The sequence below is a fragment of the Solanum stenotomum genome, chromosome 3 (genome assembly GCF_019186545.1).
Source record: "Solanum stenotomum isolate F172 chromosome 3, ASM1918654v1, whole genome shotgun sequence".
NCBI classification, from domain to species: Eukaryota; Viridiplantae; Streptophyta; class Magnoliopsida; order Solanales; family Solanaceae; genus Solanum; species Solanum stenotomum.
In genome coordinates this window covers 10,235,257-10,250,263 of record NC_064284.1, presented here as the reverse complement: position 1 = coordinate 10,250,263, position 15,007 = coordinate 10,235,257, and the positions used below count along the sequence as shown (strand labels likewise).

At 35.8% G+C, this 15,007-nt stretch overlaps 3 protein-coding genes across 4 annotated transcripts in view; 1 reads left to right on the top strand and 2 right to left on the bottom strand.

Moving 5' to 3' along the window:
* The window catches only part of LOC125857704 (FKBP12-interacting protein of 37 kDa), a 224,029-nt gene extending 219,658 nt beyond the window's left edge, over nucleotides 1-4,371 (bottom strand). For both annotated transcript variants that reach the window (XM_049537316.1, XM_049537315.1), the window contains exons 1-9: nucleotides 4,216-4,371; nucleotides 4,059-4,101; nucleotides 3,923-3,984; nucleotides 3,535-3,605; nucleotides 3,398-3,434; nucleotides 2,353-2,440; nucleotides 1,873-1,937; nucleotides 1,703-1,780; nucleotides 959-1,006 (exon numbers count right to left, since the gene is read on the bottom strand). In XM_049537316.1, coding sequence (XP_049393273.1) covers nucleotides 959-1,006; nucleotides 1,703-1,780; nucleotides 1,873-1,937; nucleotides 2,353-2,440; nucleotides 3,398-3,434; nucleotides 3,535-3,605; nucleotides 3,923-3,984; nucleotides 4,059-4,101; nucleotides 4,216-4,242 — 519 coding nt within the window. In that variant the 5' untranslated portion in view covers nucleotides 4,243-4,371. The remainder of the gene's footprint in view (nucleotides 1-958; nucleotides 1,007-1,702; nucleotides 1,781-1,872; nucleotides 1,938-2,352; nucleotides 2,441-3,397; nucleotides 3,435-3,534; nucleotides 3,606-3,922; nucleotides 3,985-4,058; nucleotides 4,102-4,215) is intronic.
* LOC125857689 (LRR receptor-like serine/threonine-protein kinase RGI3) overlaps nucleotides 1-15,007 on the top strand; it is a 297,610-nt gene that overhangs the window by 233,013 nt on the left and 49,590 nt on the right. The gene's annotated exons all lie outside the window — the stretch shown is intronic.
* LOC125857698 (notchless protein homolog) lies at nucleotides 5,322-13,598 on the bottom strand. The gene is made up of 13 exons (XM_049537309.1): nucleotides 13,252-13,598; nucleotides 12,907-12,988; nucleotides 12,713-12,802; nucleotides 11,187-11,312; nucleotides 10,397-10,524; nucleotides 8,620-8,819; nucleotides 8,268-8,331; nucleotides 7,692-7,802; nucleotides 6,319-6,456; nucleotides 6,057-6,199; nucleotides 5,923-5,977; nucleotides 5,789-5,845; nucleotides 5,322-5,708 (listed from the first exon to the last, which is right to left on the bottom strand). Exons 1-13 carry the CDS (start codon nucleotides 13,429-13,431, stop codon nucleotides 5,625-5,627), a joined length of 1,458 nt encoding a protein of 485 aa, XP_049393266.1. The 5' UTR covers nucleotides 13,432-13,598; the 3' UTR covers nucleotides 5,322-5,624.

Genomic DNA, 15,007 nt, shown 5'->3' with positions numbered 1-15,007 from the left:
GGCGCAGCTCAAACTTGTGACCGAAGAAACAAATCCCTCAACCTAAGTCAATTGAGCCCCCCCCCCCTCCCCCCCCCCAAAAAAAAAAGGAAGAAGCTAACTTACAATTTACAACCCTAATGATATCCTATGTGCTTTTCTAGCATACTGAGTATGTTGGGAATTGGTAGGGATTCTACTCATTCTAGAGCCTTGAGACCAGCACTAGTAGTGTTAACACAGGAATTAAATTATTTTATTTTTTTTATGACAAGGGAAACCCACAGCCGCTACCCTTTGGGTGCGCACAGGTAAAACTCCGTTCCTATGCAATAGCTCGCAAACCCCACAGGAGAGGTAACCCGCACTAGGCAAGCCCGGTGCGACGAGCTTGACCCAGAAGGCAAACCCCTTGCTTTCGCTGGCAAGGGGTTTCGAACTTGAGACCTCCTACATGGAAGTCCCAAGCCCAAACCACTGGGCCACCTCGAAGGGTACAGGAAATTCTCAGGCTAATATATGTAAATAAGGTTGATAGCAGATTGAGTAGGAAGTAAGATTCTGTAACTAGAATTAGCACCGGCAGACAATTTTATTATTTAAGCAGAAGGCATAAAACTAGCAAAGAAACGACCAAATGAACCAGAACAAGCAATTTACTGTGTGAAACAAAAACAAGCTGCATACAACACATACAGATTACACACATAGAACTCTTTTTTTTTTTGGATGACAAGGGAAACCCTCAGCAGCAACCCTTTTGGTGCGCACAGGGTAAAACCCCCGCTCCTATGCAATAGCTCGCAAACCACATAGGAGATGTACACATAGAACTCCTTTTTAAAGGATTAAATTGGAAATAATCACCAAAACAATTGAACAACAGCAGGGAATAACACATAGACATATTCTCTCAGTCTCTCTCTCCCTCCTTTTTTTAGGGTTTTAAACTATGAGTAAGCAAAGATACTACTATTACCTGCATAGATGGCGGCTTGAGTTGAGCTCTCAGGTCCCGAACTGCAGACTAAAACATTTACCAGTAGGAAAAGTAAGAAGAAAGAATTAACCAGCACAAAGTAAAGAGAAAACAATGAATTGGATGTACACATTTAAAACAAAGGCAACTAAAGATAAAGATAAAGATAAAGGAAAAAACACCCAATACTATATGCTTTACAAAAAAGGATTTAAAAAACAACACACTCAACATTCAGCAACAACATTCCATTGCCTTCTTACTCACCCTCACCCCAAAAGAAGAAAGATGTGACATCTGATCAGAGGTCCTGTCAAGGATAAAACTAGATTTTATAACATAAGGGCATTGCTAGTATTGATTAGATCACAGATCTCTTCAATTGACAAAATTGAAAATGAAAGATCAGCTGACCAGCAGTAGGCTTTTGTTTACCCTAATATGTAAGTTGCAGGCTTCATTGCACACCATAAAGACGAGATTTTCTCAGAGTAAGGCACAATTTACAATTGGCAACTCAGATAGCATCGACAAACTCAATTTTCAATTTCTTAGTGAAAATCAGTATCTTTTGCTTCATATAGTTTTCTTGCATGGTTGCACCACACAGTAAGATAACATGTTCAAATATCCTGCTCAATTTTGTTGAGATAGCCGCAAAAAAGAACAAATTGTATACAAGATAGGTCAAAATTAATATATAATAGATGCAATCTATCATTCGAAGTCCATGGACAACTTTACCTTCAACTCTGCGATCTCCTGCTCTCTTTTGGCAAAAGTTACAATAAATGCAGCCTCCTTTTTCTTTGCTCTTTCCAACTACAGATTGCAAAGATGAGATAATGATTAGAAAAAAATTCAATGATATCTTAGGAATGACCAAATGAAGAGGAATAATCAAAAAACAAAACCTGTTCACGCAAGGACTCCTCAGATGATCTGAGGTTCTGAAGATAACTGACCACAAACTTGGGTTCTGCAAATAAGAGCACAGTTAATTCTCTTCATTGGAAAAAGTAACTCACTCCATCTCAATTAACATGAAAGATCTTTCCATTTAAAGGGTGGCCCTAAATGTTGAACATGATTCATAAATAACAGAGGATTTCAAGAAATTCAACTTTAAGCAGTGATGTGATGGTGGAAGCCTCACACTAGTCTACTATTCTTAAACAAACAAGTCAAATTTTCCCATATAACTCCAGACCCTTTCAAAACCATATCATCTATCAAATGGGACAGCGGGAACTAAAATATGATTATTGTTTTTTATATGATTTATGACTCTCAAACATACAGCAGCAATGGGGAAAACACGAAGATCGAAAAAGACTAGAAGAAAAGGAACTGGATTTTAAGTGACTGTACAGAGATGCTAAAAGGGACAATACCAGGTGTCATGCCAGGAGGTATGAACGGCTCCTTTTCAAACGCAGAGCGCCACTTTTGTATTTCAGATTTCGCAGATTCAAGTTCTGTCTGAAACAAGATAGGCAGTTATAAGTTTTAAGAGATTTCAATCAAAATTTTGGTCATTCAACAGCATGATTCAGGCCCCATTAAGTGTGGTGCAGTTCCACAAGGCCCCCACACAAAGTTTGAACAAATTAGCGTTAGCATAAGAATCAAGGAAGGGGCGTAAAATATCAAAAGGAGACTTCAAACTGTGAACTTAGAAATCTTAGCCCCTCGGAGATTTTAAGACGTATGAGTAGCAGAGTCAATTCAAAAGAGAAGGTTGGAAACGTAAGACCGATTTATGCTGATGAAAGATAGGTAGTCAGTAAATCATCACCATCCAGCCAACATGTTAGCTAAAGCATATTATTATCTGATGAGCAAAGGAAGAAAGACATTTTATCCTATTCCACGAAAGCATCTAAAATAAATTTAAGAATGATTTAAGTGAAGTATCAGAGAAAAAACAAAACAACTTCCCATGAAAGATACTACATGTGCTTACTTCTAAAGCTAATTAAAACCCTATATAAACATTGAATATTAACTGAGAGAAAGTAAGATAATCCAACATACCATTCTTATCAAAAAAAAAAAAAAGATAATCCAACATGAATATTTATTTATTTATTTTTTTTTGATAACCGAGAAATCCGTCTGTGACCCGCCCTTTGGACCAATCACAGCCTTCTAAACTCGGTGGATAATGGGCCCGCCCCTCTACCCTTCTCCACTTAAATACCGGGCTTCGCTTTGCATGGTGTGGGGCTTGAACCTGCGACCTAAGCCACAAATCCTCCACCTTTTGCCACTTGAGCTAGGCCTGATAATCCAACATGAATATTTCTAGGCTCTGATAATTAATATAAATATTTAAAAAATCATACAACATGAATGCATAATGTTGAAAAGGAGGATGATAGATTACTTTGGATATAACCATCGGATAAAAAAACAAAAATGTAAGATGATAAACACCTGAGATGATGCTAGGGTATCCTTACAGTCCTGTAGACTGCAATAACAAAGCACAAAAAACAGTGAGAAAGTGACAAAACATAAGCAATTAAATCCAAAAACGTTCACAGATGTGCAACAAGCGTCCAATACCATACCTCTCGCGAAGAGACAAGATCATCCCTGTTGCTGCACCAGGTGCTGTTTCCTCTACTTTCAACAAATTACCCTAGTATTGAAAGAGGTAAATGCTAAATATTGACTTAAACTGCCATGCTAATAGTCCCTATGACTCCTATTTTTCTAGTTGAAAAGAATCACAGATCAGTCAAAGAAGTTAAATATTCTTGAAGGATTTAAATCCTTGACAGTATCAAAAAGGGCACTTAATTATGTTACAAAATTCATGATGTCTGAAAAGAAGCATATCACATAAATTTTAACTTAGAGAGTGCTTATGAGCAACCAACTACCCATGTATCCCATGATTTGTTTGAAAGTATAGCTTACAAGACAAACTTAAATAAGAGTAAATAAGCAAAACACCTTTTTAGAGCCAAAAATATCGTCCTCATCATCGTCAAGGTCTCCAAAGCTTCGTTTGGTACCTAAAATCACTTGCAATCAAATAATATACTCAAAAGCTTGCAGTAAAGATGACAATGGCGAAGAATTAGCAAACCTGAACGCCTAGTGGCGGCAAAATCTCCACCAAAATCGAGGTCCTGACAATTCCTCAAAACGAAAATTATTCAACATTATAGTATAAAGGAAATAGAAGTAATTACTATTAGACAAGAAAACCCTAGAAATTGAAAAAGGAAAAAAAAAGAAATTACATCGTCCATGTGATTATGAGACGCCATTGATGAAATTAATTGAACAAGTTTAAAGTTCAATTTGGAACCCTAAATTTGTTGAAGACTGAGGAGGCTTCAGTGAAGAGAGAAAGCGCGGAAGGAAGAAGAATGGTTTGCTGAATTCGGGTTTAATTCCTAATTTTGCAAAACCGAATTTATTTTTATTAGACAAATAAAATCAATTGGCTAATTTAGAATCAATTTGGATTGACTTAAAAAAAAAAATTTAAGTTACTTCTAACATTTTCAAACACTCTCAAAAGCTAACAATGCTTAAAAATAGATTTTATCAACTTTTAAGTCAATTCAAACAGATTCTTAAACAACATAATCTAAATTCTCTTCTTTTTCTTATTATTTTCCTCTCTTTTATTATTTCAAAGTCAACAAGCATTAAAACATTACTTTAACCATTTAAAACTCGAGTGAATTAAATCATTTTTTTGCTTCAAAATATATTGAATTATTCAAATATGAAAAAAAAATGATATTTTATATAGTGACAAAATATTGAATCACTAAACGATGAAAAATAGGATAAACATGCACAAAGTCAAGTTTTTTTTTTACTTCAAAATATATTTATGAATTCAATAGGTATATATTTTTAACATTCTACTTGGTGGTAAAAATTAAGATAGCTAGAGATGATAATTTAAGAAAAAAATATACGATTGTAACTTCGAATATTTCTTCAAAAATTCAATATGTATGGAACTTCGTTATATATTACAACCTCATATTTTTTAAAAAATAATCGTAGCATCTAACATGTTTGTTCATACTGCATCAATGTCAAACAGATAAAGAATTACCAAAATCATTGGGTTATCAAAAAGTTGTTTCCTCACCTTCCCTCACAAAGACCAGGGGCATTTTTAACTCAAAAATTAACGTTAAAGGCAATTAAAATCCAATAACTGAGTGAAAAATCAACGATAGAGGCGATTGGAATTCAACAAGTGAATTTGATGTTCCAGCTTGCACATACATTTTCAGTTCCAATCTAGAGTGTGTCACGATTTGATTAGACTGAAACAACTCTATTGTGGGAAATTGTACGAAGAAACTTTATAAAGCCAGACTTGTAAAATCAAATTGATTCAATTAAGCTTCGGTGAACAAGAGGAAAATAACTTGAGAAGACCTTAACTATCTACCACTCTTATCTATAATTACCTCAACCAAATCCCTAAAATACAATATAAAGAAGGAATTATGTGATTAATGGTTGGTAAAAGACTCACTTATATCATTTTAAAATAATAAGAATGGTGATTACTACTTGAATTACATATTTTATATCTAATAAATAAAAGTAGGGGCCCTGAATTTCCAGGGCTAAAAACAAGAGCTTCATTGGCATAGGGGTGGAGTCACCCTTGTTTCTATCCCATCCATAGCTTCAGAAGTCTATCTTTACCACCAGATGCTACTTTTTCGCCATCTGGACTCCAGTCAACCGCAAAAACCTTCCAAGTTCAGAGACAGACAAAGTTATCTAAAAGTTCTGTAGAGAAAGAGACTGAAAATGCCTGTGGCAGAAGCTTACCTCATCAGCATGGCCGGGAAGGTCTTGTTTCAATTTTTTTGTCCGGATATCCCAAACCTAAATACAGACATAAATAGTTTTCTTAATGACTTGTTTTTAACAGGGCAAGAACCAAGAGTAATGCAAACACATACCTTCAAGGTTGAATCTTTGCTCCCACTCAAAAGTAGCCTGCTGTCGGCTGACCAGCTGTGCAAAACACAAGGATAGTAACTAACAGTTGACTGTTAAAGTAACGGAAGATTTGAGTTTTATGGCAAATTTTAACCTTATCTGATATACAGGTCCAACATGGCCTCGGAATGCAGCAACAAATTTTCCTGTGGTTCCATTCCATAATTTTACTGACTTATCGAATGAGGCACTTGCTATCCATTGACCATCCGGAGAAAAATAAACGTGATTAACCAGCTGCAAAAATTTAAATTCATGGTTCGATGCTTAGAACAAAAAATGAAGGCCATGTTCACCGTCAAAGCACATATGCACACGGAGAAAACCATCCTTTACAGCACAGAAAGATTGTTAACCTGTTGATGACCTGTCATGCGAGTTTTTGGGTGCTTGCTGACAGCAGGCTCCCATAGAAACATTGTGAAATCATCTGATCCTGATACCAACCTCTCAGGGGCATTACCTCTCATTTTGTTGTACCTTTCAAGTGCTTCCTGGCGATAAAACAAGAGCAATGTTAAGTACTGTGAGGATGGAGAAATTACAATTTGGAGCAACTAAATAGCATCAAAGATTTTCGTTCTTCTTCTTTTGCTCTTTGCCTCTCGTTAGTGTATACTGTTGTCCTACCACCTGCTAAATGAGAATATGGGATGCTTCGAGAACCACAAGATATAGGCATGCATAATCTCAGGAAAGCAGAAAGCAAAAGATAGAAGAACCCCCTAAATTTTAGGTTTAGTTGCAAACTCCACACCCATTTCAGTGAAAGACACCCGATTTTGTTAACTTCCATCTGAGTTCCAAGAGTCAAAACAGCGAGGTTCTTTTTCTCTATATGTTAGAGGGCCCCCCGGCTTCTGTACCTTTCTATTTGTTACCATCACTTTCCTATCAAATCCTCATATATATGCAGCTTATGTTTTTGTTGATCATCAACAAAACTGAAAAGATAGATTTATCCTTTTTCTAGCTGGCATCTCTATTAAGGATCTCTTCTGTCACCCTAGCTTTTTAGCAAAATGTAGAAGGTACAACAAAAGGAGGCAAACAATCTTGTACGAGTTGCTTAATTGAGAGAAAATCTCACCTCTGCAAATGTTTCAAGTACTGAGCTGCCACTCACTCAAAAAGGATACAAACGATCTTGTACGAGCTGCTTAATTGGTAGATAGCTCACCTTTGCAAATGTTTTTAAGGACTAAGCTGCGAGTTCCAAAATTATACAGCCTACTATTGCTCTAAAAGTTTACTATGTTCACTATTGTGTCAACATCTAGCCTCACACGAAAACCGAAAAAATAGTTGCTAGTTAGTATCTGACATTGAACTTTTTCTATAGGAATGAAATGGGTTCAAATGGATAGATAGGATCATATAGCAGACACCAACGCGCTTGGAATTGAGGCGTATTCATCAATGTCATACTGCAGCACTCCCAGACTGAGGAGGTCGTTGAACTAGCCTAATGGATCATGGATGAGATGAGCTCAGCTGGTATATTTTTGAACATCAAACCTTCCTGTGACTTCTCACTCTCACCATAAGTTTTGAGTTATAATACAAAAACATTTCACGCTTCCACAGCAGAGTATCTCCATAAGGATGTGTGGGGGTGAAGTCTTAATTTAATCCAACTTAAGTTGATAAAAGTGAATCCTTGCAATATTGAGGGCAAATGAAATTAAGTACATAAGAAGCTTTGGGACTAGGAATACCAAAAGATTACCTTTTTCATTTCCTCAGGAGATGCAAAGTGTTTATTGGTGTGATCAAAAGCTCCACTTCGAAGAACATATTCAGTGCTCAGTGCTAGAGAATTTACCCAATGTCCATGACCCTGCATAGCATGAAATGGTAGGAGCATAACTAAGAAACTACCCATCTAGTCATAATTTCCAGTGACATCTTACTCTATGGGAGGCGAGAAACTCCACTTTTCATATATGCACATCCACTAGCTTCAAAATATATAGGAGCACACCTATTCCACCTAGACATAGTGTTTCTTAAAATGAATTACAATGATGCTCAAAAATTGTCCACATGTCACAATGGACAACAAAGACAAATGATAGTACATCTCACAAGCCTCACTTTTGAGCAGTCAGAAAATTTCCTTTCTACTTCAAATGTAAATTAAAAGAAAGCTTCACAGGGATCTCAAGGAAATATAGAAAGCCCACCAAGCACATACCGACCTCACTGAATACACTATACAGGTGATGAATAATAATACAAAGTCACGGCACATGCATGAGAGCAGTTGGAAAATCCCACAATAATCAAAAGTTATAGACTTCACCTTCAATTCACGTATTAGCTTCCCCTGCGTGGTTTCCCATACCTTGATTGTACAGTCCTGAGATCTGGAATATGAACTAGCAAATGTTACTAACACCATATCAAAGATATCTTAAACTAATGTCTGGGTTCAATGGCTCGTTCTCTCTCTGTGTATACACACACACACACACCCCACCCTTCCCACACACACACAAAAAAGGAGAGAACTATGTACCAAAGGAAACATCAAAAGTTCAAGAAAATAGATACATCAAGTGGGCCAATCACAGTAAGTTGATGCTCACCACAGAGATCAATATACTACACAAATGACAACAATCTGTAAAGTGAAATGCTCTAAAGAAATATACCCCGTGTATATAACTCCGTCTCCACCCCATTTTACACATGTTATTGCCAGTGTATGGCCAGTGAGACAAATGAGACACTTCCTTGTGGTAACATCCCATATCCGTGCATCGCCATCTTTACTTGCACTTACAAAGCGGCGACATGGAGCACTGAGGTGTACAGGTTCCCAAGAAATACCAGTTATCCATTTCTTGTGGCCCTGCAATATGGTAAGGTCAGATCAGACTCTTCAAAGAGTTTCTCTTGAACAGTTCACAAAGCAATACAGCAAGTCCAAATGAGCCAATTACTTTGGCATCATGGACAATTATTTTGACAAAAGCAACAAAGGGAAGATGTGTATGTCACACAAAAAGCCATGACTTAAGTCAAGAAAGACAGAATAGAGGACCTAGGTGTAGTTTCTTAATTCAATTAATTCAAGGCCTCTTTACTTGAATATCTTCAAAGGGGTATATGTAGGTATTGTGAAATAAGAATAGAAGATAATGTCAAAATTAAAAAGGAAGGAAACATGAAAAGTTTGAACTGAGCCACTTGGGCAGCATTCAGTAACCATAATTTGACATTGCAGACACTCATAGTCTTAAAATACAACTAAAGTAATCAATGATTGATCAAATTATGCATATACATCCTGTGACATCTACTTTGCATGGTTCAATTGAGGATTCACCTACACTCCGAATTCTAGCTACCAACAAACATAAGCACATTAGCCAATAATACCACCTATAGTGGGAAATAATGCTCAATTCATGATAACTCTCAAGCTGGCAGTCATGAGCGTGAAGACTTTCAAACATCTTTCAAGAGCTCAAGGAACTTTTAAGAGAGCCATCCAAGAGGGTTTGAAGACCGACAATATGCTTAAATAGTTATTTACAAGGCGCAAACCAAGACTTGTGTGATTTACAAGGCACGAACAAGGCCCACCCTCTATATGGGATGGTAGTACAAATGGTGGGATAACATAATCCCAGGATTAGCTAACACCTCAAACCGAACATGGGATAAAGTTAATCCCAAATTTAATCATGGGATTATTATCCTTATCCCACAACTAAACATCCCATTAGAATAAATAGTTGTCAGAAGGGTTTAGTTCATTAGCTATGTTTGAATTTGAATTTGGATGATTGAACCTTGTGAGCGTGAAAGGGAAGAACCCTAGTATCTCTCCATTGAACCTCCTTAGATTCTCTTAGCCCCTAGGTAAGGATTTCCATGAATGAGTTCAATTCTTTTCTCCAACAGATTAAATCTAGTAATTGACTGTCAATTTAAATTATTAGATAGTCCTTTCTTTCTTTTTTTGAATAAAAAAAAAAACAGGGAGTCCTTTCTTTCTTCGATCTATACTCCCTAATTTTCTATCAAGCTCTTGTATGTTTATTTGAGCTCCTTACTTCCTTGAATTTGGTTGCTATCACTTCATACAATATTCAACGTGACTAATAAGTTTCCTTACTTAGCACAACAAAAAAAAAAAAAAAATAGAGCCCTTCCACAGATATACTATTTGTACAGACAAGTAACTAAACTTTAATAACACTGGAGCTCATTGCTAGTAAATTATCCGGATTCTATCTTCATCCGGAAAAAAGAAAGATTATCAGGATTTATCGTAACTGAGGCACAATAGACAGCAGTTAACAAGGAAAATGCTATTTTAGCAGGGATCTTGACCCATAAAGCCCAGCAGGCAAAAACACATCAAAATCCATAGTTCTACAATCTCAATAACTATACAAAAACAAGTCTGAGATGACTTACAGTAAGCGGATTCCCTAAAGGCTTCCCAGTCTGAAGGTCCCAACAGATAAGTTCTCCAGCCTTGCTTCCACTAACAAGATGCTTACCATCTGGCGACCATGCAACAGAAAGAACCCAATTTCGATGCCCTGGAACAAAGAGGATATAGAGTCACTATTCATTCGTAGACATTATTAAACACATAAAGGGAAATGTTGGTAAGACCATGATTCGGCAACTTTGGCAAAGGGAACAAGCAGCATTGACAGAATTATACGCTTTAGAACAGAAAACCTGTTTATTTTCACTTTTCTTTTTGTTGGGTAGTAAATGCAATATATTTGGTTATACAGGTAGCTTGCAGACTTATAACTAGTATTTGATGCTGAAATTTCAAAAATGAAGGAAAAAACAGGTAATCCCTGCAGCATTTGCGGCATAAGAATAGAATAAGCAGAACTTTACAGAGAAATAAATGACCTCACAATCCAATGTTAAAACCACTTCGGAAAGTTAACATACAATATCATCTGACCAGATGCATGATAAATGACCAGTGCCTAAGATGCATTCAAAGTAACCAAACTAGGATTTAAACCAGAGAGTATGAGAATGTTGAGGGAGGTCCAATATCCAAGTATTAATCCCAGCATATTAAGAAGTTACCATTCTCATAAGTGATAATCAGCTAAATAACATCTTGTAAGAGGATACACTTAAAGACCTTTATCATTCAGTTCCTATATTTTACATAATATGATAAATGAAAAGCTGAGACTGCAACTGATGCCTATGAAACTTAGATTCAAACCTTGACATGTAAACAATGGTGTCTGGGTATTTAGATCCCACAAACGAACTGTAGTGTCACCAGATCCACTTGCCAACTGTCGTCCATCAGGACTGAAGGCAACTGAAAGAACAGCTTCAGTGTGACCTGCAAGCACAAAACCCAAACTGATTAAAGCAAATGTGAAGGTTCCAGGGTGAGATGAGCAGCTGTCAAGTACAACGTAAAAGAAAGATTAAAAAGAACACTAGACAAAGATATACCGAACACAGATAATGACAAGCCGAGAAATGTTACTCAGTCAGTACAAAAAAACAGAAGCGCATATGAATTGGTTGTAGATCACCGACTAATAAGACTAAATAGCTTATTGCATGAACCAAATGCAGGTGGAAAATAAAATCCTGACTGTAGAACATATCAAGCATAGAAGTTCATGCAAGGGGGTTTTCACATTCACTCATAAACATATTAAAACTCCATTGTTTTGGCAACTACCCACCACCAACACCATTTATTTTTTTAATCTTCAATACCTTTCCCAAAATAATGGAAATGTGGAGGGGTAGGTAGAGAGGAGGATTTTTCTCTTTTTGTGAAGCCAAACCAGATGTTTCTTCCCTGATATGTTTCTCCACCCTGTATTATATCCCTCTTCTGGTATTATTGTTCATGCTTTGCTATCCCCACCCCCCTGTTTCTCTTGTGCCGAGGGTCTATCAGAAACCACCTCTCTACCTAAGGTAAGGGTTGTGTACACTTTACCCTCCCTAGACTTCGATCCCTTATGAAACGATCATAGCCATTGAAATTCTGGTAAATGTCTGCAGGCTTGGATCCCTCACCCCACCCAAATAGTCTACATAAATTCCCTCTTACCAACAAAGCTTGTTGGAGCTGCTCGCAAACTCATTTGAGATTCTCCTCATCGATCTTTAGTTTGCTCATAAATAGCCTACTGCTTTCAACAAATAAGAACCATCTATTGATGCTCACACTAATGTCTATTAAGTCCAAGGATGGAAGAACAATCTATTTTCCATAACAGAAGATTAAATCAGAATAAAAAATGCATATTTCCCAAGTAAATGGGTAGACGGAAGGAAGTAAAGAGGATATTATTCTCTTTTTGATACTGGGGTAAAAAGGAGGAGGATTATGGGATTTCACCTTGTTTGATAAGGAAATACATGAAAACGTGAGGTAAAGTGGAGGTTAAGAATCTCAACCATATCAACCTTTGCTAAGCCCTTTTTTTGTGTCTCTTCATCTATTCCAACGACTAATAAAGAAATCCTAGCCACTCCATCAGTAAGGTAAAATTTGCACTTTCTCTCTCACTTTATTCTTTCCCTTTCCATCTTGGAACCAAACACAGTGTTAATTCTTAGATTAGCAACTGCTCAAAGTAATCAATCCGCACTGCAGTTCCACCTAAACTAACCCACAGCATAAATTCTTGAAGCCGCAGTATCAATTACCAGAGTAAAAGGATCACAAGGAGAAGATGCTCAGTAGCATAATGACAAGAGTGAATAATTTTGTACCAGCAATTGTGGCCGAACAACGAGTGACAGGGCGGATTCGAAACACTGCTTGTGGTTGATAAACTATTGTCAAGACTTTTTCCACAGACACTGCAATGAATTCACCAAAGTATATCCATCAATAATTAGCAAAATAAACATTTCGATAATCATTCATAAGCTCCATAACATTACAACTCTCCTACACAATTTACCTTTGTTCTTTTCTAAGTATGATCCAAGCTGCACCACAAGCTCTTCGTCTGAGATATAAAATGCATAAGGCAACTTTTCCTCCTGAAAAACTCCAAAAAATCCCATAGTTACAAGTCAGCATGAAAATTGACACTTATGAAATGATATCTAATACACCATGATTCCTCACAGTCGTAATTCTCTAGAATCTTCTTGTTTACTAATCATTTTGATTCAATTTGAACTATGAAAGCAGTCTAGCTAATAGAATTGTTTATTCTTTAATTTCCTTGGTAATAATTTCAATCCAAATAGGTTGAACGCAAATAAAAATAGAAAAAAGCATTGAAGTTCATCTTGCTTACATTGCTGAGAAGCTTATTGACGACTTGATTAAGCTCTTTTGGACTAGCGTTTTCAGGGAGGTACAAGGCGGCACCCAACGGATTGCCTTCTGGGTCTGCCAACTGACATATGACACTGTTTGTTGCTTCTCTCTCTGCCGTCGCCGCAGCTTCCACTTCCACTTCCATCGTTTCTGCCATTAATCTTCGCTTACAAATTTTCTGGTTAAGACTACTTTTGACTCTTAAGAGGAAATAGAGGTTTTAGTAGGGTTTTGAAATTTTTTCAGCTTTGCAAAGATTGTCAAACTGACAAAACTGAAAAAAAGACGCACCTTAAGCTTTGTGAAATTTGCACTTGGACCCCTAAGATATATGATTAACATTTTATTAACTTATAATGTTTTTACCAATATAAAAAAGATATTATTGGTATATACTTTTGATTTTAAAGAAAATTACTTATTTTGCTATCTCTTTTTTATTGTTTTTTATTATAATTTTTCTAATAACATAAAGACATCACTACTAGAAATAGATATCACCCGTATCTAAAGACATTGTTACACATTTGGCAAACATATGAGAAAATTTCATAGAAAGTTCCCTTAATTGAAATATATATACACTTAATATAAATTTGTCTAATTTTTCCAAGTAGCATGTCATATCAACTTTAGCTAGTTCATTCTATATCCAAAATTAATTCATTTGTAATACTCAACTCATTTGGCCTTAAAAGAAAGGATTATAGTAAACAAGAACGGTGAGCTAATATAGCTGGAAGTTTCTATATTTCAAGTTTGTTGGACATATCCATAGGTTTAAAGATTTGATTTTAAGGTATGATCGTTCAAATGATGTCTTTGTATTAAAACACGACTGAAATTTAATTAGCTATAAAACTCTAAATAATGTTTGATTAGTTGAAAAGGTAGTTAGTTATGTGTCCATTGCTCTCCGTTTAAAGAGGCCTCAAATAAGGCTATACGATGCAAAGAGTCCCTCCAGTTCTGACCCAATTTAAGCTGTGTCAAAGATGGGCTTTCTTAGTCCAGTTAAGACTTGTATGGCCCATTTCTCACCTATGAGTCTCTTTTGATCATCTTTAATTCTATATATTTAGGATGATTGAATATAATTATTAAGATCTCTATATTTGCGTAAAAAAATTATCTTTTTTTTTAAAAAAAAATGAACAATGTTAAATTCAAATATCAAATATCAAATAGTTATAAAATATTCTTAACTTAAATAATATTGTGATAATTGTTTTCTCGATAAAACACGCTCCAAAAGTTAGCGGCAATAATAATTGACATTGGTTGTGATCAATAATGATGATTATGGATGGTAGGTAGTCGTAGACTCGTAATGATTGGGTATAGTTATTGATGGTGGTTGTTCATGGTAATTGCGTGGTAATGATAATTTTAAGTTTAGATATTTAAAGTGATAGAATAGTAATTCTATAATAACAAGAAACAAAATGAAAACAGAAAGATATAGCTTCAGTTCACATAAATCTTTAAGTAGTAACGTCTTATTAAATTTCAATCTATATACAAATTGAAACAAATGGAACATTTGTGTCTAAAATCATATTTACTAGCTTCATCTAGAAAAATCAAGAATAAAGATGGGCATCACACAAGTCCAATTATGATATATAGACCCGTAGTTCCTGGAATACAATCATTGTAATTTGTATGTTAGCAATTTTTTTTGAAATAAGATTGACAAGCACTATAAGGAAATCTCTTTATAAGACAATCAA